Source organism: Crotalus tigris, unplaced genomic scaffold, assembly GCF_016545835.1.
Source record: "Crotalus tigris isolate CLP2741 ecotype Arizona unplaced genomic scaffold, ASM1654583v1 scf7180000019300.285305, whole genome shotgun sequence".
Classification (NCBI taxonomy): domain Eukaryota; kingdom Metazoa; phylum Chordata; class Lepidosauria; order Squamata; family Viperidae; genus Crotalus; species Crotalus tigris.
This window is the reverse complement of record NW_024097475.1, coordinates 135,819-161,036: the sequence shown is the minus strand read 5'-3', so window position 1 is coordinate 161,036 and position 25,218 is coordinate 135,819. Positions and strand designations below refer to the sequence as shown.

General features: G+C 37.8%; 1 protein-coding gene across 4 annotated transcripts in view; it reads right to left on the bottom strand.

The window, feature by feature from the left end:
- SNTG1 (syntrophin gamma 1) overlaps positions 1–25,218 on the bottom strand; it is a 221,610-nt gene that overhangs the window by 71,591 nt on the left and 124,801 nt on the right. For all 4 annotated transcript variants that reach the window (XM_039361563.1, XM_039361566.1, XM_039361564.1 and 1 more), the window contains 4 exons: positions 11,425–11,527; positions 8,582–8,664; positions 6,752–6,882; positions 3,690–3,819 (listed from right to left, as the gene is read on the bottom strand). In XM_039361563.1, coding sequence (XP_039217497.1) covers positions 3,690–3,819; positions 6,752–6,882; positions 8,582–8,664; positions 11,425–11,527 — 447 coding nt within the window. The remainder of the gene's footprint in view (positions 1–3,689; positions 3,820–6,751; positions 6,883–8,581; positions 8,665–11,424; positions 11,528–25,218) is intronic.

Below are 25,218 nucleotides of genomic sequence, written 5' to 3'. Positions count from 1 at the left end.
ATGACTCTGTACATCAGCAAGCTAAAATATTCACTGAGTCAAGCTACCGTAAGTGGTAATTTATAAACTTTACCTCAGACCAATATGTTGACATGGCTTTTGAGCAACATACCTTGTCACCTCAAGACTGGATTACTGTAACGCGCTCTACATGGGGCTACCCTTGAAGAGCATTCGGAGGCTGCAGTTGGTTCAGAACGCAGCCGCGAGAGCGATTGTGGGCGCGCCGAGGTACACCCACGTGTCACCTATCCTCCGCGAGCTGCACTGGCTTCCTGTGGGTCTCCGGACGCAATTCAAGGTGTTGGTTATTACCTTTAAAGCCCTTCATGGCATAGGGCCAGGTTACTTACAGGACCGCATTCTGCCACATAGTTCCCAGAGACCGGTGAGGTCCCATAGAGTGGGCCTCCTTCGGGTCCCGTCGGCCAGACAGTGTCGGCTGGCGGGCCCTCGGGGAAGGGCCTTTTCTGTGGTGGCTCCGACCTGGTGGAATCAACTTCCCCCCGAGGTTCGAACAACTCCCACCCTGCCGGCCTTTAAGAAGGCTGTTAAAACCCTCCTGTTCCGGCAGGCCTGGGGCTGATGTCCCCGGGGGGGGCCGGGATATGATCGGACTCGCGGTATGACTGTGGTATGACTGCTTTATTTTACTGTTTTATTATTGTTTTTAACTTTGTACGCCGCCCTGAGTCTTTTGGGATTGGGCGGCATATAAATACTGTAAATAAATAAATAAATAAATAAATACCTGCTGAGACTATTCAATCCTACAAAAGCTTGATCTATTTATTCTGAAATTTTCAATGGAACAAGAATCCATAAATTTATGGTGAGTTTATCACCTCTGAGATACTGAAAAATGGCATTATTGCCAACAGCAAATAAGGATGAGATTCAAATATAGCTCATCCTGTTTGGTACCTCAACTTATCTGAATAGCTACAGAAGTACTTCTAAACTGCATATCAAGTGAAACCACAATCAGTGACCTAAACCGAGTTATCTTATACCAACAAAAATATAAAAATGGTTAACTTGAACAGTGCTAACACTACCTTGTGAAAGTTATATGAATACCAAATATATCTAATCATATCCAAATTGTTGTTAAGCATTTTTGTTATAATTGTGTGGCTAAATGTAATTGCTTTTCTCTTTAAATATAATCCATTATTCCATTAGATCTCTACTTCTATTGCCATCTAATGTTTAAATTGATAAGTAGATTAGAGATCAATTTCTCTTAATTCACCAAAATTAATTAAGCTTTTTTAAATTAATGATTGTTTTAATCTATTTATATGCTAGATTTTCTTCATTGTAGTAATCCACAATCATTGTTGTGGCTGCAGGTGTTTTATCTCTCCAGATCTGGGTATGATCCATCTCTGACTTTGGTTGGGTTGCACTTCTCTATTCAAGAGTGCTATGCAGTCTCTAGTATATTTCTGGGCTCATAGCTCCTGTTCAATGACAGTTTGCATAGCTTTATCTGATGTACAAATTGCACTCTTTTCTTGATTGGGTAGGCTTTCAGAAAGTCACTTATCAAAGACCACCCAGAAGCTTCAACTTGTCTGGTATGTAGCAGCATGGGCACTGAGGTGCATGTCTCAGTATGTTCAAGTAACATCTATGTTTCACAAGCTACAATAGGTGCCAGGTTGCTTCTAAGGCTACTTAATTGGCCCTGGTTAATTAAGGGACTACTTGTTTCTGGTAATATCTCCTTGGACAATTCAATTGGGCAGGTTAATGTAGTCTGAATTCCCTTGATTAAACAATGCTATCTATAGGAACCCTTGATTGAAGTGCATCTTCTCTGTAGCAGCACCTGGTCTCTGGCATGAAATTCTTCCCAAGATCCAGACAGCCTTTACTCCACTCATGCTTCAAAAGAGCTTGAAGACCAAGCTCTTCTCCAAGGCCTTTAGTGAGGGTGAACTATTTATGTAGCGCAAATTTGGTAATCCTGCACAAAGGCTAACCAAAGAGAAATTGCTACCAAGGAAAGAATAAGATATTGAAATTCCCCATTTCATATACTTTAATCTCAAGGATACAATTGGGATAGTGTTATCCATTACATTTGAGAAAATAAGTTAATATAGGATGCACAGGACAGATGTTATGGCATGAATCTCCAACAGAGAAGAAAAGTTAGGGGGAATTCAGAAGCACCATCTATCACCTAATCCAATTGCCTAATTTTTCCTACAGATAGGATTTATTGTATCCTATCTTTACTGGTTTATTGTAAGGAAGATGATCATTACTTGTTTTTTAACAGTTAAACTTCTATGCTTATTGCAATGGTATAAAAGTGAATTTCTCCCTTCTCTCTTCCCATTTTTTTAACCAGTGAGACTATACTGGGAACTTACACTGAATGTATGTTAGTCTACTAAATAAGTTATGTTCTTGCAAAAATAAACCCTCTAGGACCAATGTGATAAACATTATTTCAGCTGGCAGTTATAATTACAGAGTTAATCAGAGGCAATTGTAATTTGGCTTAAAATGCTAGATACAACTGAGAAAGTTATCATTATATCAAAAATAGACTGAAAAACAAGTTAAAATTAATAACATAAAATTATTTAGCATAAGCATAAAGGTTAGAATTATTCCCATTTGTCAAGGTTATAGAGAAATATATAGTCATATATAGAGGCAGAATTATATGGATGAATAAGTAATAATGTAATTGGCTTGCATAGCATAAAACTTTGCGTATGGTAGACAGAATATATGTTTGTCATGTTTCTACAACACATCAAATTTTCAGTATTAATAATGTGCTCTGTAAGAGGATATATGTTTCCATGAAATATACAATGTCTCAATGGATTCCATTACAGCTGAACTTAATTTTAAATGCTTTCAGATAGACAACATTTGATAATAAATGAAGTAAAATATAGAAAATAATACTTCTCTTTATAGAGTTAGTAATCTGCATTTTTAAAAGATTATAACAAGAAAGACTGAGAAAAATAAATGTTTGAAACTCAATTACTTTAGACTCTAAATTCTGGTTTGTGAATACTGAACAAGACCTAAAGAGGTGGAGGATTAGAGAAGTGAAGGGCTTGAAAAGGATCAAAGAAAATAAATAGAGATGACAATGCAGAGATCAGAAACAGAAAACAAGATAAGTTTGACCAATAGTTACCGATTACCCATTTACATTATAATGTATCGGATCTAATGGATCAAATGCAAACATTTGATTTTAATTGACGATTCCATAGTATTGACTGAAAAAGTTTATACAGCACGAACTTTTTCATCTGGTTTTTAAATTTATTGCGTTATTCTGAACTTGCAATGTAAAAGAAATAAATCTAGGAATCTATCTCATGTAATGTTGTACTTTACTAGCAGGGACAGTCTTCTATGACTACATAATAAAGAAGCAAAATTTGATCTAGTTTTATTTTCAGCTCTAGTTTGGCATTGTGAAAAAGAAAGCGATACTAATAATCATAAAATAGATTATGAAGATATTTTTTTTCAATAAATTTTCATAGAATTTGAGTTGGTAATAGACTTTAGACTTCTCTGGGGAAGCTTTAAGCAGAGTTGATGCACACAAAATTTGGCACTTGGCCTGCGAGGCACTTATGAGAATTGGGATCAAATATATGTGGAAAATATGATAAACCTCTAAGAAATATACTTGCATTGTGCTTTGTGAGATTGGAGATATTAATCGCTATTGCTTGTAGCCAGTCGATACAGTCTTCAGCAGACAGGCACTGAATTATTCCACTGCAAATGCCATCCACAGCAACTACTTGGAATGCATTTTGCCTGTAAACATGAAATAGATTAACTTAGAATCTAATCCAACACAGCCAATTTAATATTACCAATTTAATAATATTTGCAGAACAAATTCATCCCACTTATATACTTCTCACAATACAAGATAGCCACCAAACTCTTATTGTTTTTTAAACTATTATTATCATATGATTCTCTCTATATTTAGCTCTTTTACATGGCATATGATGAGATAAAACGTGGCAGATCATGTAGGATCAGCTGAATCCAAATTGCTTCTACTGTTGCTTTTCTTACACAAAAAGCTGGAAAATGTAGGAGTTTGGCAGATTGTAGAAGCTGTAACGGCTGGTACAAGGTGCTTTTCAAACATTGTGGTATAGTTTGAGTCTATTGATTCTGGCTCAAAGTTACCTGTGGCATTTTGGGGGAATTTTATAGATCTATATAGCATCAGTGATATCTTTCTCCCCAAGTAAAGAGGCCTACTTTGTGCAAGGATCTTAATTATGACTAAGACCATAATTTTTCTACATAAATATTACATAGATTTCCGAGTAACAAATTTTCATTTCTAAAATTAAAACATACCAAATTACTTCTTAATCAAGAATGAAGTATGGTTGGTAAGCTTGCTTATATTTATTTATAGTTATATTTTATTTGTATTTATTTTCTTCTATTTACATTTTAATTATGCAGCTTTTTAAATTCTTTATGTTATCTTTTGTTACAGTTGAAGGATGCCAAACCATCTATAATCACTAAATACAATTCATCCATCCATTCATTTATAAAACTCATACAGTGGCTCATACATGAACTATAACCTGGCCAGCTGACAAAACAATTAAAACATTTTAAGAAACAGATAACAACAATAAAAACTATTGGCACCCTGAGAAAACTTTCTCCCATACATTATAGTTTTGTTTTGCTGGGATTCAGTGTCATTTTGCCCAATGTTGCAGGAAGATCCAGCTCTTCAAGACTTTCAATAAGATAAAAACATAACTCACCTAATATTACTGAAAATGTATTTGATGGTAGAAAGCAACTAAAAATAACATTAATGTTTATATATGTCTATATACAATGAATAAAAGTTACACTGAGTTTTAGTGTTGCCCCTTATTGCTCTCTAGTTTTTCAATTCTATTCTGTAGCGGCCATACAAATAGAGTTTTAAAATCACTACTATTGTCTGAGCATCAGCCTGGATACAACAGTAAATCTCTCTGTAGAGCATAATCAGCACTCAGGAACTAGCAGTGGAAAGGGTCAAGAACAAGGTTCAGGTAGAAATAGTGCTTTTATTGCAGACACAAGAAACCCCAATAATAAAGATCAGTTGCTGGAGAATCCAGCAATTCAGCCAGCTATATATAATTGCTCCAGGGTTTAAATCTATATTTTCCTTTTGTGGTCCTTCTATAGTAATGGACTTCTCATTTCTCTACTTTGAAGAGCACTTGACTTGTGTTTTGATAACAACTTTTACCCCAATTGTGCTTCCATGTTCTTTCTGCCATATCTACCTCCTCAAAAGTAATCTAACATTAAATAAGGGAATATTTATTTGTAAAGAATTGATGAAACATTTTAGGCTGAGACCTAAGTGAGGAAATGCAGGAAGGAATATTTTAGAAAATTAATATAGGAATGATTTCAATGTATCGAACATTAAAATTGGAATGAAAGCTGAAAATCTTTGTATCCTAGAAAAATAAATGATTAAAAATAAATCACAAATGTGATAAGAATGTTGAAAAATGGTAATGCTTCGGGATTAATGAGGGTAAGCAGTGAAATGTCAAAATATAAATTATGGAGTACCTGTGACACATTTTAGCAAATACGCAAAGACTGCATCTCTACCTGGCGTTTGGAAGAATGTCATTGCTGGCCCTTTTATGATTTATGGAGTTCAACTCCCAGAATTCCTGAGCCAGTCATGCCAGCTCAGGAATTCTGGGAGTTGAACTCCACAAGTAGTAAAGAGGCCATCGTTCACCACCTCTGCCCTATACAAAGGAAAAGGTAGCAAGGTATGCAAAAGTTACAGGCCTATGTATCTATGGGAGGTGCAACATTACCATTTTTATTGTTCCTTACTTATTATTTGTATTCTATATAATACTGCTTACCCCTCAAAAAAATACAGTGATGAACATGTATGTAAGTTTATAACTACAAAACTCAGTACGCTATAAATAAAACAGGCAAATAGTAATGGATCAATGGCAAAAACAAAACAATTTCTACATTTTATATGAAAAAATTGTACTTTAATAAACTAAATCACAAGAATTGTCTCTTATCCAATCCAGTCTGAATAACGCAAAACAACTAAAGCTGGCTGGCAGAGCTGAATTTTATTTCATGACGACAATGATGATTTTTTTTCAAAAATTAATTAGGGAAAGAGTTATAGGATTTGAAGTTTAGCTCCGTAATTTTAGGATTCCCTTGTTACAATATTTGGTCAAACTGAAATGAAAGGGTAACTTGTGACATATCCATCAATGTGAGGGGATGGGAAAGCCATCTAAGTGTTCCATATCACTATGTCTGGCACATCTATGCTGACTGCTAGAATACACTGTGAACTGATTTACTGGCACGAAGTAATAAGTAATTATGAATTCTATGTATGCTGAAGCAAAATGAATGCAAAATCTTTAGCTAATAGTCTTTTGGGCACTTAGCCTAAAAATATATAATGGATCTAAGTAGCCATCAGAGGAAGACCATGTTTCAAGATCTCAACCTTTGAGTTTGCCAATTGGAAATTTTGCAACTTGCCCATCCATACAATTTAATTGATGTACAGACTAAAAATGAGAAATGTAACACTTGTTAATCCGAAAGCAACCCACTATTCATAATATCTGCATCACAGAATAGCAGGTGTATCATCATCAACAACCACCATCACCACTAGGTGATATCTACTTACCTGCACATATCTGATCCTGGGAGGTACTGAGAAAACCTTGAATGAAGAAGAGGAATTAATCGGAGGTCACACCACCTCTTTTCCCATCTAAGACCTGAAGATGTTGGCCATGAAGAACACGAAAGCGTATCCTGAAAACAGATGCCAAATATCTTTGATGTATTACTTTATAATAAACATTTATAATTAATAAATATTTAGTTTGTTTCATTGTTCTTGCCCATGCATGGCCATTAGATTTTCCACTGAACTGAAGTATCATTAGGTTTTGTCAACAGTTCTATAGAGTCAAACCTGTGTTTCATTGTACCCTATCGCAATTAAGTACACCCTGATAAATTAAATTCTAGCACTTTTTGCCACCACATAACTGATTGATAGTAAACAATTTTTACTATTTTAAAGCAGACTCCCGAGAATACTGTGGATAGTCAAGAAAACAAACAAATGTATCATCACACAAATCATCCTAGAATTCTCACTTGACGAACAAATGATCTGGTTCAAATTATTGTATTTTGGACATATTGTGCAAAAATCTAGTCCTCAAGAGAAGGAACTAATACTGAGAAAGATAGAAAGAAAGAGAAGATAACAACCAATAAGGTAGATGGACTCAGTTGCAGTATTGATTTGAATGCACCATTGGAAGACATGAAAGACCAAATTAGGAACATGATGGAGAAATCTATCTATATGGCTAAAAAGAGTCAACACCAAGAGTCAATCAGTCCATCAATATTTCATTCATTATGAATAAATAAATTGGTTGTTGAATATTTTAATGGAAGCAAAAACTCATTTTGGCCTAATCTCAGCATTTTCATAGTTTCAGGTCATATCAAACACTTTGTTTTCAGTTCTAAGCTTAACTATATATAGTGGTGCTTAAAAGTTTGTGGAGCCATTCAAATTTTCAATATTTCCACATAAACATTATCTAAAATTATCTGTTCCCCCAAACAAGTCCTAAGACTAGATAAAAATAATTCAATAAGTTAAGAAAATCTATTTGTTCATTTGTTTATTGGGAAAAGTTATCCAAAACTAATGTTTGCGTGTGGCAAAAGCATGGGAACATCTAGGATTATAATTAATTTGAAGGGAAAATTAGGGTGAGGTGTTTCAATCAATGGGATGATAATCATGTCTGAGTGTCAGAGGTCCTTCCTTATTTAAAGAAGAAAATTCTGAGTATTCATGAAAGAAACACATACACACACTTGCACACCCTCTAACATCAATGTATTCTGGTGTTCAAAGGGGAAAAAATAGGATGTGTTGAGGCCCCACAGACACAAAGTGTGAAAAAAATGCAAGGGCCCCAGGAAAAGCTACATTAGTGAATTGTTGTAGGGGAAAAAAAAGTCAAGATATTCCTGATTGAATCCATCTAGCCTAATTTAGAAACATGCTGAATACTAATGCTGTAAAGAATTTTGATTGCTGTTGTTTCTTGAGTCTCTGGCTCAGTCAGTACTATAATCTACTAACCTTGAGAAAAAACATTGAAGATATCTTTCACAATCCTCCAGATCCCATCATCCACCAATTAGCATAGTTAAGGGAGAAGGTTTATTTATATTTGCTTTACAAATTATAGAGTTTTGTATTGTATATTAACCAACAGTAAAAACACTACTCATTATTTACTATTTTACTGAATACTTCCAGCACTGGGATAAAAACATTTCCAATTTTATTTATATATTAAGAAACCTCAATTCGATTCATGTAAAGTAAAATGTTAACATGCTCTTAGATTGTGTTCATACTTCTTAAGCAAAAACATTTTCAAGTTCTTGACAGTCTCATAAATCATTCTCTTACCGTATTATTGGGATGATAGTTAAGATGTAAACCACTGTCACACAGAGGTGAGGATGTGCCACTACTTTGATCACTAGGAACACCTAATAAAAATATAATCTATTTAAATACATGTCTGAGTTATAAAGACTTTCTAGTCAAAACTGACATTTGTCTAGCAGGGTTAGAAGTCAACAACAGATGAAGGAAGAGTATTTTCTGTTTTGTGGAGCATTGCAAAGTATTATAATGCTACTCATCTTTGGTGTGAGAATTTCATGTAAGACACTCACGTAACCTACTGCAACATTCATTGAACTTTTAACCATTATTTTTTAAAACAATAATTTACAACTATATGATGTTAGAAGGCCCAGTATTTTATCTGCTCACAAAATCTCTGATCTGCTAAATTTCCCCTCCCCCAAATAACCAACTGAGGAAAGTAAAATGCATTAAGAGCATGAAGTAACCATATACGTAGTGATATATATGTACCCTGAGGACAACCTTTATTTGTTTTATATATAAGACATATTTTGATTAGTATACTATCGTGTTATATGTAATAAAAACTGAGTGGCTTTATTTGTAAAGAGCAGCAAAATTTGATTTAGTATGTAAGAACAACCATCAGTAATATGTTGTGTTAAATTTCATTCTTTTCTTGCCGGAAAATATTTGGAAATGTTGACATTCCATTTTAGATTAGTTATAATTAACCACAATGTCCCTATGCTGACAAAATGTGTTTCAAATAAAATCCAATTTATTGTTCTGATCAAAGAACAGTAATGTTAAAAGAACTTGAACAAGGAGAATAAAATTAAATTAGTATTATATAAATAAGATAGTAAAATTGATAAAATAAGTCCAGAGTGGAAATTTTTATCACATTTGCACTAAATATTGCCACATTTTCAGCCACACATAATTTGGTTATAGCATAGCTGGAATCTGAATGAAGATTGGTATAGCCTTCTTATAGCCTTTTTCTGTGTGTGTGTGTGTGTGTGTGTGTGTTTCTGGGAGAAGATGCTAGCTAACTCAAACAAAATATGGTTAATTTAAATAGGTTAAAATTAGAATGAAATTTAACACAGCATGTTAACTAGGTTTTGCTGATATTTGCAACTTCAAACAACCCAACTTCAAATCACCCAAGACATATATATACTACCGAAACTCTAATGACTTAGCTGGGAGAAACAGTGCATGATAGGGCAACAATTTTTGAACCATGGTATCTCAAATGGGCTAACTTCAAAATGTTTCCAATATCCAGGACCCATGACTCCCATGGGATTGAAATTTGGCAAATGTTGATATTTTCAGTACTGCTGTGCTGCCACACCAACGCCCAGAGGTTCAGTAGATTGATCCGATCCTAACCCTCCATAGGCTGGTAGACCAGCCTCTCCTTTGCTCAGTGGAGGTAGGCCAGTCTCTCCATAGCTGCCAGAGGGTGGTCAGCCATGGTCAAGCTGGCAGGGAAGTCAGAAGTTGCTCCCACTCCCACTGGTTTTTTGTCCTTGGTCATGTTTCTCTATTTAGCTATTATATTTCTTTCCTTTCAAACAATGACCCAATGGGTCATGGGTTTCGCTTGCATGAGCAAACATAATTAAACTTAAACACAATTTGATATTCAATATATGCTAATTGGTTATTTAATTAAGTTCTACTGGGAGATTGTTTAGATAAATGTATTAACCAATGTTAGCAATGCCTGTAAGTCTTTGAATGATATTCCAGTTACCCCCTTCAACCATCTTATCCATTTTTTTATTTATCAAGAATATTTTTTCTAATCCACTGTCCAGATATGCTAATAGGGATTTATAAGATTTTGAACTTGGATATGCTGTTTGGAGTGCTGTTATGTTTGGAATAAAATACTCAAAATTCTGGAGTTTATCCCAAACTAGGATAAAGGGGGCATTTTGCTTTTCCCCATTGTTTCAAATGTTTCCTGATCCTATAATCTTTTCCCCAAGGCATGAAAATATGAAGCATGCATCTGTCAATAAAACAGCAGGCACTAATTTTCTGGTTGATGTGCAACTAAATCACAGACTTAAGTCATGCTGTAGTTCTTTGTTTCTACTGGTTCACTCTGAAAGATGATGAAAAATCTTCAAAATAGCCTTCCTTGCAGAGTGGAGAAGAACCAGTTCAACTTCCCTATGAGTGCTGATCAAAATATATCCATAGCAATAACAATAGCACTTAGACATATATACTACTTCATAGTATTTTACAGTATTCTCAGCTGTTTACAGAGTCAGTATCCCAACAATCTGGGTCCTTGGAAGGATGGAAGGCTGAGTCAGCCCTGAGCCTGTTGAACTTGAACTCCTGGCAGTGGGAATACAGAGTTAGCCAACAATACTGCATTCTAACCACTGTTCCACCAGGGCTCCCACTGCAACACCATAGCTCTTGCATATAAAGTGCAAGAACTCTAGACAAATGATAAAGTCTAACTGTCCTCACAGGAAGTTTTAATCACATGAAAAAACATCATACATTCCAAGCAAAGATTCCATTTCATGTTGTAATAAAGTATAAGTGATAGAGAAAAGCTCTTTCTGAAACCATAATATTTTCAGGAGAGAACAAAAAATCTACTGAGAATAGCTGTGACTGCATAGATGTCAAGTCTAGCAAAACAAGGCCAAAGACAGGATAATTTTTTAAATTGTTTGTTTATCCTCTTGTCCAAAGAAAGGGCAATTAATAAATTTTGTACTGTGACAACTGACAAGCACCAATGACTATTGAAATCAGCCTTTAAAGTAGGATTGCAAACAGGGGTTCCTAAGAACAGCAGATTCTTGTTTCAAAATCTTTTATATGCTTACATGCACAATCTTCATTAAGGGGCAGTTTCAGAAATGCAGGCGCTCTTTTGAGAAAGGACACAGTTAGGGTTACCTCTTCTCCAGCATTCCGAAGAACTTGGACCTGAGAAATAAATGAAAAGAACTGAGACAACATTCTTCCTGGCACAATATTGGGATTTACTGTAGCTTTCCTTTCATGCTTATTTAGCTGAAGAAGAAAACTATAAAGTATTTGAAAACATCTTTGCTATCTTTAGATTTTCTTTTGAATTCTTCAATGAAATTTTTTTTAAACATTTGTCCAACCTAAATTTCTGCTTGATCAAAGAAACCTCACCCTTCATAGCATAGAGATTTGAAATACTGTAGTCTGTAGATAATTTGGAAAGAATGTGATTTTAAAAATGGAGTTCATATCAACACAACTCCATAAGATCTACAGAAAGCTAAATCCTGGAATTGTCACCAAGCAAAATAAAAATCTTGTCTGCAAAACCTCAAATCTGAGACACCAAGACTTAAAACAAGAACAATATCAGAGCATTTCAATCGTTCAGGACCCTCCAAGCAGACCTCAAACACCACTGGATGAGAAATAGTTCAATTCACATACTTTCAGGCAATCTCAGGTCTCAACAATGGGTTTTAACATATTATAATTGTTAAGTGGTATGTTACTTGTAATTTGTCTCACTTGTAATCCTGTATGTACACAACCTCACTTTCCTTTTGCCCCCACCACTCCAGTTTAGAATCCTATACCAGTCTAGCTATGCTACTTCTGATGGTGTAAGCTGCAGCTCACAAAAACATATTTTATTAAAATGTGTTAGAAAAGATGCTATCAGATTCCTTCTAATTATTTTTTTTGCCACTATAGATTAATGTGACTCTCCTGCAAAATTTACTGTATCCCACAGTAAATCAGTTCACTGTCATCTTCCTAGAGCATTTCAGAGGCTGTGTTATAGCTCTCATTAATGTTCTCCCTCTTCTGTCACTGTCTCATGTTACCTTAGGCCTGACCTTCTATGGTTTATCATTGTTTTCTTATTTTTGCTGATTGCATAACTTGCACGATCCTTCTAGCTCATTTATTTTTTATTTTTTTGTGAGACTATGGCTATATTTTCCATTCACACAGTGGACAGTAGTTGCCTTACTACTCTCTACTTACTACTATTTGCAGCTGCAGCATTCCTTTACAATTACATCAATACCTCTATCTCAGATATTTGCATATCTAACCACAGTATGAATTTCCACTGTTTGATTGGAAGGGACTGAGTGAAAAGACAAACTGGCTGACAGCAGCTTTTAATGGTTGATAGGAAAGATAGATCAACTGGACATGATTTATTTATGAATTAATTGCTACTTTTATTTAAAACTAGAATACATTTCCGCTGCTGCTATATATTTCATTAACAATTACTTTTCATCATATATTTTACAACATTTAAACTTGTTACAAAGAGTTTAATATATTTCTCCGTAGCTCTCAACCAACCAAAATGCATTTTGGAAATAGATACATATATCTCCTATAAAATGTAAAATGAGAAGTTCATTTCTAATTAATGTTTTATCTAGTTCAGCTTTCCCCCTCACAAATAACAGTTTAAAAGCCAAATTTTATTCAGTTGATTAAGCTCACAATTTGAATGTTTTACAATACACATCACATTAAGGCAAAGAAAGCAATCTGTGATCTAGGTAGTTACTGCCTACACAAACTATTTAATACCAGATTTTTCCTTGTATTTTTCTGGCAAGCAGTAAATTAAAAACATGAGTCATTCATTATTATGAATGAAATAACCTTTGCAGTTGAGTGTCCATGAGAAAAAGCAAAATATTGTTAGAGGCATACTGTGTATACTACCACACAGGAAAATGAAATGATCAAGATTAATTAGCAATACAACTCCATAACACAGCATTCCATTCCACTCCATAACACAGGAAGTGAAAATTAAAGATAAAAAAATAAATAGAAAGTTCTGAACGGTGAAGATTTTTTGAATTTAATCTCTCTCTCTCTCTCTCTCTCTCTCTCTCTCTCTCTTTCTCTCTCTCTCTCTCTCTCTCTCCCTCCCTCCCTCCCTCCCTCCCTCTCTCTCCCCCTGTGTGCAAGAAAAACTGTTGGCAGATAGACCAAGGCAGTCCAAGAATGGATCCCACTTGATAAAAAGCATCCACAAAAAAGACCTAAAACAACGACAACAGCATGTATTGTGGGCCCAATTGACAAAAAGAAAGCTCAGGATCGTATTGGTTGGAAATATGAGAAAGAGGCCTTCATCCTGCAATGATGGCTAGACATTGGCTAAAATGATGATGACCCCCCCCCCCTTGGCTAACACTGCAATTAGATATATTTCATTTACTTTCCAAGTTATCATGAACTAGACAGCAACTTTTCTTTTATTTTCTCATTAGCTGGAAATACAGTGTCTCAAGGAGCATCTAGAATGAACTTAAATGTGCTCCCTAGTCTCATAGATAATCTTTGCATTCTAATGTTTCCTTCTAATAAATTTACTCTGCTTGTTTTGAAGGTGATGTTGACTTATAACCCTAATTAAGTTTTTACTTGCTTTTTTTTTTTTACTTGCTCCTTTAAAATTAGTACTTGCGCTTTCTGGGTCAAAGAATCTAATAACTGGCACTTTCACAAACAACCATACTGTACAGATTTTTCATCAGCTCAGAGACAGAGTGCAATATATCCCTATCTTAGACTAAACTCCATCCTGGCCATAAGTGAGAAATCATCATGACAGCTTTCATAGAACACACACAAACATATGCACACACTTCCTCAATCACAAGAAAAGATGGATGGTACCTATGAAAACATAAAATTGAAAAACTTAAGAGAATATATCCCTAGTCAGACAAGAGAAGCAAAAAATCACTCATACTTTCCCCCAGATAATTTCTTCAGAATAAAATAGATAAAAGTTATCTGGAATTCCTGTAGAGAACAGAGGTCCTAGTTATGAAGCTGCTCTCAAACTATTGGAAATAGTTTTCTCATTCTTTGGACACTGGACTGAATATGAATATATTTAAAATATTTAATAAAGGTGTCAACCAAGAGTCTCAACAGTTATAATGTAATATAGCCAAATATTGGTTATCACTGTTTTCAAAATGGGATTGCTTGGATTAACATGTATTAGTCAGCTTTACTTATAAGCCACTTCCTAAACTAATCTTGAAATTCAGTTTTGCAAATTCAAAAAGTTCTTATTGAGAAGTAACTTAATTGGTGAAACAAAAACCTTCTAGAACGTCAATGAACTTTCCCCTCATCCCCAGCTTAGTTTTTCAAAACTTGACAATGACATAAACTTAAATCCTTTGACAGATCTTTTTCTGAAGTAATGCTTCTAATAAATACTTGAAGTTATCTTGGCTTATAGTGGAAGCTATTCGGCCTTTAGTATCTGTTGAGAAAGATACTTCTGTACTGCAGTAAAAAAAATTAGTGTATCACTTGCAAACCATATGAAATTTGCTTTCCTGATTATTTAAATCCATCCACATCGTGATATCTTTCATATACAGATGAATAATTGCACTGCATTTGTGGTGCATGGATGGTAAACCTCTTGAAAGTAGTTTTTGTTTCCTCTCATATACATTTTGCACATTTGTAAACAGTTATATCAGCAACACATTGAATCTCATAAATTTATTTATTTAGCTCCATTTCTATTAGGCAAAACACTAAAGATGAACTGTACTGCAGTTTAAAACATTTAATGCATATCAAGGAAAACCAACTATGACATTGAAATACTGTCTACTAACTTGTACCTAGAGTGAAACTTATAATGTCATCTTTCAATCAACCTGTTTATTTACCCGAAAGAAGAATCACTTTTCTTTTGTATGTGCAGGATTAATCATAACTGGTAATATTTATAGATTATAATGCCCATGATCATAACAGAACGATGGGAGCTGTAATTCAGAAACTACTGTAATCTGGGGATATGAGCATTATCCTGCATAGAGCACAGACTGACAAATAGATTTGCAGATTGACAAATAATTATAAAAACGCAAGCTATTAGATCAGCATTATAGTGTTATTTACAAAAGTCCTAAATGTAACTAGCATTTATTGATCAAACCATTTGAAGATAAAACAGAACATATAAAATTTGCATGGCACTTTGCACTCTTTGGATATTATAGTTTTTTTCTTAGAATTTATCTTTAATTTTGTCCCATTGCGGCTTTTCTTTTACTTCTATTTCATATTCCTAATTAGAAAATATTCTTAGTAAAAGATACCCTTGACAGCACTTAATTAATATCCAGGCTATGATTTCTACTGGAGGCAGATAGAATCATTTCAGCTATCATTTTCCCCTAGACAAGAATCTACAGTTTCAGTAGTACAAAAATTGCTAGCATGATATTTGAAGTGCCATTGCAATAATTGATAAATGATTCCATAGACCAGCTCAAGTTGCTTTGATACTGTTTACATGCATTATGAGAGTAATTCAAAAAATCTTCAGCAAGCATGGTGAGATGTCAGGTTTAGGAGCTGCAGTCTCAGGATCTAGGTGTATCTGGAGTATAGCATCTCAGAATACTTATCTACTTAACAATTTTATCAGAATAGTCATTAGTCTAAGAGAGACTAAAAAAAATCTCATTAACTATAAAAGGAAACATTACAAATGCCCAGGTAAACCCATATGTGTAAACTGTCTATAAATTCTAAATATGTTTTAAGGATTGTTTTCATTGAAAAAATGCAAAAGTACTCAATATAGAAATATTTCATGCTGAAATAGAATATATAAAAAAACAATGCTGTGCACATCTTTCAGAACCAATTGGAACTATCTATTGGAACTTTATTTATTATTAAATCTATTTGCTGCCCATCTCACTATCTTAAATGACTCTGGGCAGTGTATAATGCAGTAGCTTTAATTAACTTTATATTTTGCAGTCATGCTCAAATGTGTGTGTGTGTGTGTGTGTGTGTGTGTGTGTGTGTATTTGTGCATGCACATGTGTGAATGCACATATGGATGGATGGATAATGTTATGTCCTGAGCCTTGCAAACGGCTCGGGGCGTTTGCAGGCAGTCCCGGGCAGGTGCAAAGCTGCCCGGGACCAGACAGGCTGTCGCCAGCGCCGTGCGCATGCGCGGGTGCTGCCGCGGGGAAAGTATCGCATTGACCCGGGAAATGTCTATATAAGAAGCTGGGAGGGTTTGGGAGCTGCTGAAGCCATCTACTTGTAAGCTGAACACAGAATAAAGAAAACTGAGAACTACAACTGCTTCTCGTGTCTGCTTTTCGCCAAGGACTCAACACTGGTGACGAAGGTGGGATTGCCTTACATCACCTGGAAAAGAAGAAGTGTAAGCTTACCCAAGTGAGTCCTGAGAGGCGGAACGGCGTTGACTCGGCAGCTACTCGCCAATCCAGTGCGCATTCGGGGGTAGGCTGGCTGATAGACCCATCTCCTGAAGATGGCAAAGGTTGGAAGGCTTTCGGAGTTCGACGTCTCACATCCAGAGCGGTGGGAGTCCTACGTAGCCAGGGTGGAGAACTACTTCAAGGCAAACCAAGTGAGGGAAGAGAGCTTGAAGGCTGCCACCCTGCTTTGTGTCTGCGGTCAAGACGCCTTCGAAATCGCAGAGAACCTTGCAGCACCTGTCCCATTAGAGTCTGTCAGCTACGCAGATCTAAAGAAGCTATTGAAGGAGCACTTCCAGCCCAAGATGTCCGTCATCGCATGGCGCCACACCTTCGAGCAGAGGGATCAACGATCCAGAGAGTCGGCCAAAGAATACATCGCCGCATTGAGGAAGGCCGCCAAGCACTGCGAGTTCAAGGACCTCGAAGAACGACTGAGGGACCGATTCGTGTGCGGCTTAAGGCATCGAGATCTACAACAGAGGCTTTTCGCCAAAGAAGAACTGTCCTTCCAAGATGCCTTAAGAGAGGTCACCGCAGAAGAAGCAGCAGGCGGCGCCGTCAAAAACATGTGGCCGATCAGGAACAGTCCAGAAGTTGCATCCGTGCACCAGGAAGACGTCCAAAGAAACTCCTAGGAGGATCCGGACGAGGAAGTCGACCGTCTCCACCCCACGAAGGAAGGAAATCAGAAGGGAAGCTCTTCAGCTCCACTCAAGTGCATCGGCTGTGGAGGTCGCCACAGGAGAACCGACTGCAAGTTCCGCTCCGCTACCTGCCGGGCATGCGGCAAACAAGGACACATTGCAGCTGTGTGTCTGGGCCGACGAAAGGTACAACCTCAGGAAGAACTGCGCCTGAAAGGTACCAGGGTTCCCAGCCAGAATAGGGTATGGTTTTGCGCTTCGCGAAGAAGCATCTTCAGGACAGGCACACACAAGCCCATCAAGAAAAAGCTGTCACTCAAGGTGAAGCTACAAGGGGTTCCATTAACTATGGAACTAGACACAGGGTCTGCCTTTCAATCATCTCCTTGCATACATTTAGGAAGATTTGTTCCGGTAGTGGAACTCAGGCCAAGTTAAGGCCTTCTGACATTGTGTTAACAGATTTTCAAAATTCAAGAGTGTGTGTTAAGGGGGAGGCCACCCTTAACGTGCAATACAAGAATTTTGAAGGTCCACTAGACTTATTAGTAGTAGGGGGTGAACGAACGAGTCTCATAGGACTCGATTGGTTTGAGGCCCTGGGGATACACGTCACAGGACTCAACAGCTTACAAACACTCGACCTACAGGAAGTCTGCAAAGAATTTGCAGATGTTTTCAGCCCCCAGCTGGGCACATTCAAAGGACCCCCTGTGTCCTTAAAGCTAGACCCCACTGTCACTCCCATTAGAATTAAAGCAAGAAGGGTCCCTTTTGCTTTAAAGAGTAAAATTGACACTGAGTTAGACAAACTGATCCAACAGGGAATTCTAGAACCTGTTGATTCCAGTCCTTGGGAGACCCCCATTGTCACGCCTCTAAAGGCAAATGGGGACATTCGCATTTGTGCTGATTACAAATGCACTCTTAATAAGGCATTGCAGCAACATGCCTATCCTGTTCCTGTGGTCAGTCATATTCTGGCCTCCCTCAAGGGGGGCGCGTTTTTGCAAAGCTTGACCTAGCTCAAGCGTATCAACAGCTGCCTGTTGATGATGATGCTGCTATAGCTCAGACTATTGTGACCCACAGGGGAGCCTTTAAGGTAAAAAGGCTACAGTTTGGAGTGAATGTCGCTCCTGGGATTTTCCAAAGCGTAATGGAAAACACACTATGGGGCATACCGGGGGTTTGCCCCTACTTTGATGATGTCTTAATTGCAGGAGACTCCACACACATTCTAGCTGAAAGGCTAAGGGCTGTTCTGTTAAGATTCAGGAAAACAGGCCTCAAGCTCAAAAAAGACAAATGCAAAATTGGGGTGCCTTCTACTGAATTTCTGGGGTTCAAAATTGATGCTGCTGGGATTCACCCTGCTGAATCCAAACTAACTGCTATTTTAGAAGCACCTAGGCCAAAGTCTAAGGCCGAACTTCAGGCCCTTCCTGGGCCTCCTGAATTTCTACAATTCCTTCCTTCCACATAAAGCCAGTGTAGCTGAGCCTCTTCACAGGCTACTAGACAAGCAAGCAGTGTGGCACTGGTCACAAACACATGAGGCTTGTTTTAACAAAGTCAAGGCCTTGCTCACTTCTAACAGTGTACTTGCACATTTCAACGAGTCCCTTCCTGTGTGCATCGCTTGTGATGCGTCCCCTTACGGGGTTGGAGCTGTCCTGAGCCACCTCAGGTCTGATGGAACTCAGGTTCCTGTTGCATATTACTCCAGAACATTGTCTTCTGCTGAGCGCAACTACGCTCAGATAGACAGGGAGGCTCTGGCTGTTGTTGCTGGAATTAAAAAATTCCATGATTTTCTATATGGCAGGCATTTCACGGTCTTCACTGACCATAAGCCTCTGCTGGGACTGTTTACCACACGTAAGCAGACTCCCCAAATCATTTCCCCTAGAATGCTTAGGTGGTCTATTTTTTTGTCTGCATATGATTTTTCCTTACTCCACAAGCCTGGAAAAGAAATGGGCCATGCTGATGGCCTCAGTAGATTGCCTCTGCCAGTAGTAGAAGCTGACCCTGCGCCAGCTGTCAACATTCTATCATCCAAGCCTTGCCCGAGCTCCCTCTTAGTGCCAGGGATGTTGCCGCTGAAACAGGTACAGATCACACACTTTCACGTGTCCGTTCCTGGGTTTTGTCTGGTTGGCCTGAGCACTGCCCTAGTCCTGAGTTTCAGAGTTTCTGGTCCAAAAGGAATGAGCTGTCCCTTTCTCAGGGTTGTCTGCTTTGGGGAAACAGAGTTGTCATTCCCACCTCAATGAGGACTAGGGTCTTAGAATCCCTCCACGAGGGTCATCCTGGCATTGTTCATATGAAGGCTCTTGCGCGCAGCCACTTGTGGTGGCCTGGTTTAGATAAAGATATTGAGGCTAAGGTGCATGCATGCCACCTGTGCCAATGATCTCGCCCAGAGATGTCCCAAGCTCCCGTGCATAGATGGGAGGAAACACAGTCCCCATGGTCTAGGGTGCACATTGACTACGCTGGGCCCTTTCAGGGCCATTTCTTCTTGGTCCTTGTTGACAGCCATTCAAAATGGCTTGAGGTTGTACCTGTCTCATCCACCACCACTGCAAAGACTATTCAGGTACTGAGGGGGATTTTTGCTGCACACGGGCTTCCAGATGTCATTGTGTCTGACAACGGCCCTCAATTCACTTCCTCCGAATTCCAAGCTTTCTTACAGGCTAACATGATTCGTCATGCCACGTCTGCACCCTTCCACCCGTCCACCAACGGTATGGCTGAACGTATGGTGCGCATCACGAAGGACGCATTGAAAAGACTCACCTACGGGGACTGGCATCACAGGTTGGCTGACTTTCTCCTTTCTTATCGCACCACACCGTCTACTTCTACAGGGAGAAGCCCAGCTGAACTTCGTTGGGGGCGTCAACTTACTACTAACTTGACCGGTTGCATCCGGACAGACTGCCTTCATCTACCTCACATCCTAGGGCACCTAGACAACTACTTGTGGGTGCCCCGGTTTGGGCTCGCAATTACGGGCCTGGTCATACATGGGTCCCCGCTTCTATTTCCAGGGTCACAGGTCCTCTCTCCTACGAGGTAGCCCTGGACAACGGTCGTGTCCTGCGTCGGCACATCGACCAACTCCGCCCTAGGCGGGACCTTTCAGATGAGACTCCTGGGTCTTTTCCAGGGGGGAGGGGGACCCTTTGGAGCAAAGGGAAGGGCACGAGTTGCTGCCCATCTCCACTGATGGAGCCACTGACGGCCCATTTCAAGCTTCCGCAAGTGCTCCGAAAAGGAATTCATGGAGCTTACCCACACAACAGGCACTCACGCCTACTCCAGCCAGGGAGTCACCCCGGGGGCATACTCACTTTCCACACACATCACACAACACTCCAGTCACGGAGGATACCCGGGAGCATCCCAACAAATCATTCCCCGCAAGAGAGCTGGCACACAATCCCCAGAGTTGGCCTGACCTTACCCCTAATCCTACAGGGGGTCAAACTTACAGGGAGGTGGTCGAGGAACCAAGTCCCGACCGCAACACCTCTAGCCCAAATCAGGGAGTAACTGAGTTTTGGGAAGGTACTGAGACCCACACGAGCCTGGACACAGAACGGGGCTTAGGGATTGGACAGCCTCCTGACAGGTCTTGGATGGACCTAGGAGGTTCTATAGAGACGCCCAGCAGTGGCTATCACTTCAAGGGGCCCGAGGGCCTACAGCTAGGCAGATCAACCAGGTCACAAGGTGACAGAAGCCCTGGCCTGACGAGCCCGGTGGGTGAGCAAGCAGGCCAGGCATTGGGACAAAGTCCTTGGAAGGCACCAAGGCATGATAAGGGGAACAGGCTCTTGTCACCCCTCAGTCATGGAACACCTATCAGAAACCCAGAGCTGAGAAGGTCACAGAGAGCAAGGAAATCTCCTAAATACTTAGAAGATTACATAACATTGCTGGCTAAACAAAAGCCAGGTAACGATAGGAGCACTGAGAAGCAGAACACTGCATAAAATAAATGATTACATGTTGGTAGTAGTTTTAGCCCGGGGGAAAGGGGTGTTATGTCCCGAGCCTTGCAAACGGCTCGGGGCGTTTGCAGGCAGTCCCGGGCAGGTGCAAAGCTGCCCGGGACCAGACAGGCTGTCGCCAGCGCCGTGCGCATGCGCGGGTGCTGGCACGGGAAAAGTATCGCATTGACCCGGGAAATGTCTATATAAGAAGCTGGGAGGTTTTGGGAGCTGCTGAAGCCATCTACTTGTGAGCTGAACACAGAATAAAGAAAACTGAGAACTACAACTGCTTCTCGTGTCTGCTTTTCGCCAAGGACTCAACAGATAACATTTCTACTATCTGCATTATTATGCAGCACTAAAGACTTTTATTCCAGGTATATTATGAATCATGGCTTATAAAGTTTACATTAAATTATAAAAGCACCTAGTTGTTCATTTACTTAAAAAATTGCTTTTAATTATTCTAGATTGCTCAAATATAGCTAACCCAGTTGATTTTGTAACACTTTATCAACAAGTTTTACATAAAATAGTTAGTATTAATATTTGAATTACAAAACCAGACTATTATGAAGATTTGAGAATCTATAAAGGACAGTTAATAGTGAATTTCTTCTTAATCAAAGTATCTTGAAACACATATTTTACACAACTGTATTAAAGTTAAGGATTATTATTATATCCAAATGGATTTCAGCACATGTTTGGTTAATATGACCAGTTCTATGCAATTTTTCTTTTTTTGGCGACATCAACATATTTAGAACGTTTATTTAAAGACATTGTTACAGGATATGTAGAATAGGACAACATTTGGAACCATAGCAATGGTCAATCATTTTGAAAGTTTATATGAAAAAAACCAACGCCCAAATCCCTCATTTAATGGGGTTTGTTTTAGATCTCTTTGCACTTTGAAATTCATTTTTATTCCATGTAGAAATTGGCTGCCTAGCATGGAATAAAAAATATGATGTCAAGCATGAGAAATCAGGAAATCCAGGCAGTTCAAATGAATATAAAGATTTATTGCAAGCTTAAGTGCTCTGCAAGAATTTGACCTACTGACAATCCAAGTAAATTGCAGTCAATGGAATTCAAAGTGGGCTGGACTTAGATCTCTTGTAGGTACAAAGGGGCTCAAGACTGATGACATGTTTAACCCCTCCCTTTGGTCAGCTTGGTCATCTCCTACATATGATCCTATTTGAAAATGAATGTATATAGGTAGACTTCAACTTATGACCCTAACGGGTTAGATGACCATGCCCAATTTTACAAGGATTTTTCTTTTGGCTGTAGTTAAGTAAATACTGCAGTCATTAAGCAAACACTGTGGTTGTTAAGCAAACCCAATTTGCCCAATGGATATTTTTGCTGGAAATCAAAAATAGTGGTCACGTGACCATGGGATGCTGCAACCAGCTGTAAATGTGAAACAGTTGCTAAGTGTCTGAAATATGATCATGTAACCGTGATGTGTGGTGCAGCCATTAGAACTTCAAAATCAAGACTTAAGTAGCTCTGGGAAAGTACGTTGTAACTTTGAACAGTCGTTAAGTGAAGACTACTTGTAGTATTTTAATGCTTCAAACATTATGTATAGAAGGCTGTTATGTAAAGAGAACAAAGCAACATTCTGAGTGGTTTTGCACAGTCTTACTTTTTATTTATTTAGATTTTTTTATCATACCTTTATTATTTTTACAAATAACTCAAGGTGGTGAACACATCCAACAAATCTTCCTCCTCCTATTTTCTCCATAACAACAACCCTGTGAGATGAGTTGGGCTGAGAGAGAGTGACTGGCCCAAGGCCATTCAGTTGAACTAACTCAAAGTCTCCTGCTTTCTAGTCTAGTGCCTTAACTACTAGACCAAACTGGCTCTCTTTTAGGTAAAGTTCTCTTTATGCAATATGTTGTCTTAATGTACTTTGTCTCCATTATATGCAAAAGTCTCTATTTTATGAGATTTGGATTAATTTAAAAAATCCCTTTTACATATCAAGTTCTCTGTATTTTGCTAGTTTTTCAAAGTAGATTAACCACTCACTGTACATTCTTCTTGATGCAACCATTTATAAGTGAAAGATATGACAAATTCTTTAATATCCATATACTTTTTTAGTGTGAGATGTTTAACTTATTGTTGACAAATAGACATCAAAATAACAGAACTATGTTATGTTAGCCTTGTATTGGAGAAGTTAAAGATGGCTTATCAGAAGAAGCTATGTATTTGTTTGATACAAAAATTGAAAACAAGGCAACTACGTGGAAATCAGATTGAAACAAGAAAAAGGTACTGAAAAACACCCAAACCTAATTATTCTGCTGATTAAATATAAAAAAATTCCCCAACAGAAAAGCCAAAGCAAAAGAATACAACAATACTGTAACATAACATTTCTCAAAATGTGGATCACAATCTCTTGCAAGAAGACCTTACATGTATTTTTGAGCAGTTTAATTGAGAAAATATAAATGCAAAGCATCCAATAGTTCCAAAACTCTATATGAAACCCAAATGCTGTTTTTGTTTTTTCCAGAAAACTACATTTTTCTCAAAGAAAGAACAATCATGCCTGAAGGGCATGATGCTTTTATGCAAAGCTCTAACCACCTGACCTGACATTCACTACCCAGAAAAAATGACAATGGATGGGGAAAAAAAGAACAGATGGAAAGAAAACAGGCTATGTTGATTCAAAGTGAATGTCGAATTTAAGAATTTCATAAAAGTAAGCAGGCTTATACTTCTAATTAAATATATGGCTTTAAATGTTATTGTTTTCCTTTTGCTTATTTCTAATGAAATGATTTTACTTTATAAAGTTATAAAATTATATCATAGTTTATTTGACATATAGATTAAAGTACAGATAGTCCTTGATTTATGACCAAACTGAACCCTACTTATTATGGTTGTAGGTCATGATAGTCATAAAACTGGTCATTATGGGAACAGCCTGATTTTATTAGCGTTTTTTGCAACAGTTCTTAAGTGAATCATCATAGTTGTTAAGTGAAGGCACAGTCATTAAACAAATGCATTGTTCATTATGGGACATTTTTACTGAAAACTGTAAATAAACACTGTTTTTCATCAAAAACCTAAATCACAGTCACATGACACTGAGATGCTGCAAAAGGCCACATGAACATGGGGTGGTGGTAGCCGTCAGAATTCGAAAATCAGGTCATAAGCACCTTGTGAGTGATCCAGTATAAATTAAAATTTGAGGAATCCATTATAAATATTTTTCTACTGAGTCTAATTCCAATGAAATAATTTATTTTATGGGGAGTTCTCTTAAATTAACTGTATTCCTATGCAGGACTGAAATACAGTAGCAGTAACAATATACTTTACAGGGAAAAGTGTTAGTTGTTATAATTTGCATTCTATTACATACTCTGTCTACATTTAAAATTATTACATTACTGCATAATAAACATAAACAAATATTTAACTGCAGCAATTAAATTTAGGTCACAAAGAAAACAAAATGTTGCTGACACTCTGAAGTGACAACACTGAAATTATAGTTCATTTCACATCAGTTTCAGATGATAACTGGTCAAACACTTTCAAATCACAGCTGGCATAAACGCTAAGCAATTAAAACCTCTTTATATTCTTCTAAAAGTTCCCTTGGCCATCTCCTTCAAAAACAAGCAATGCTACCT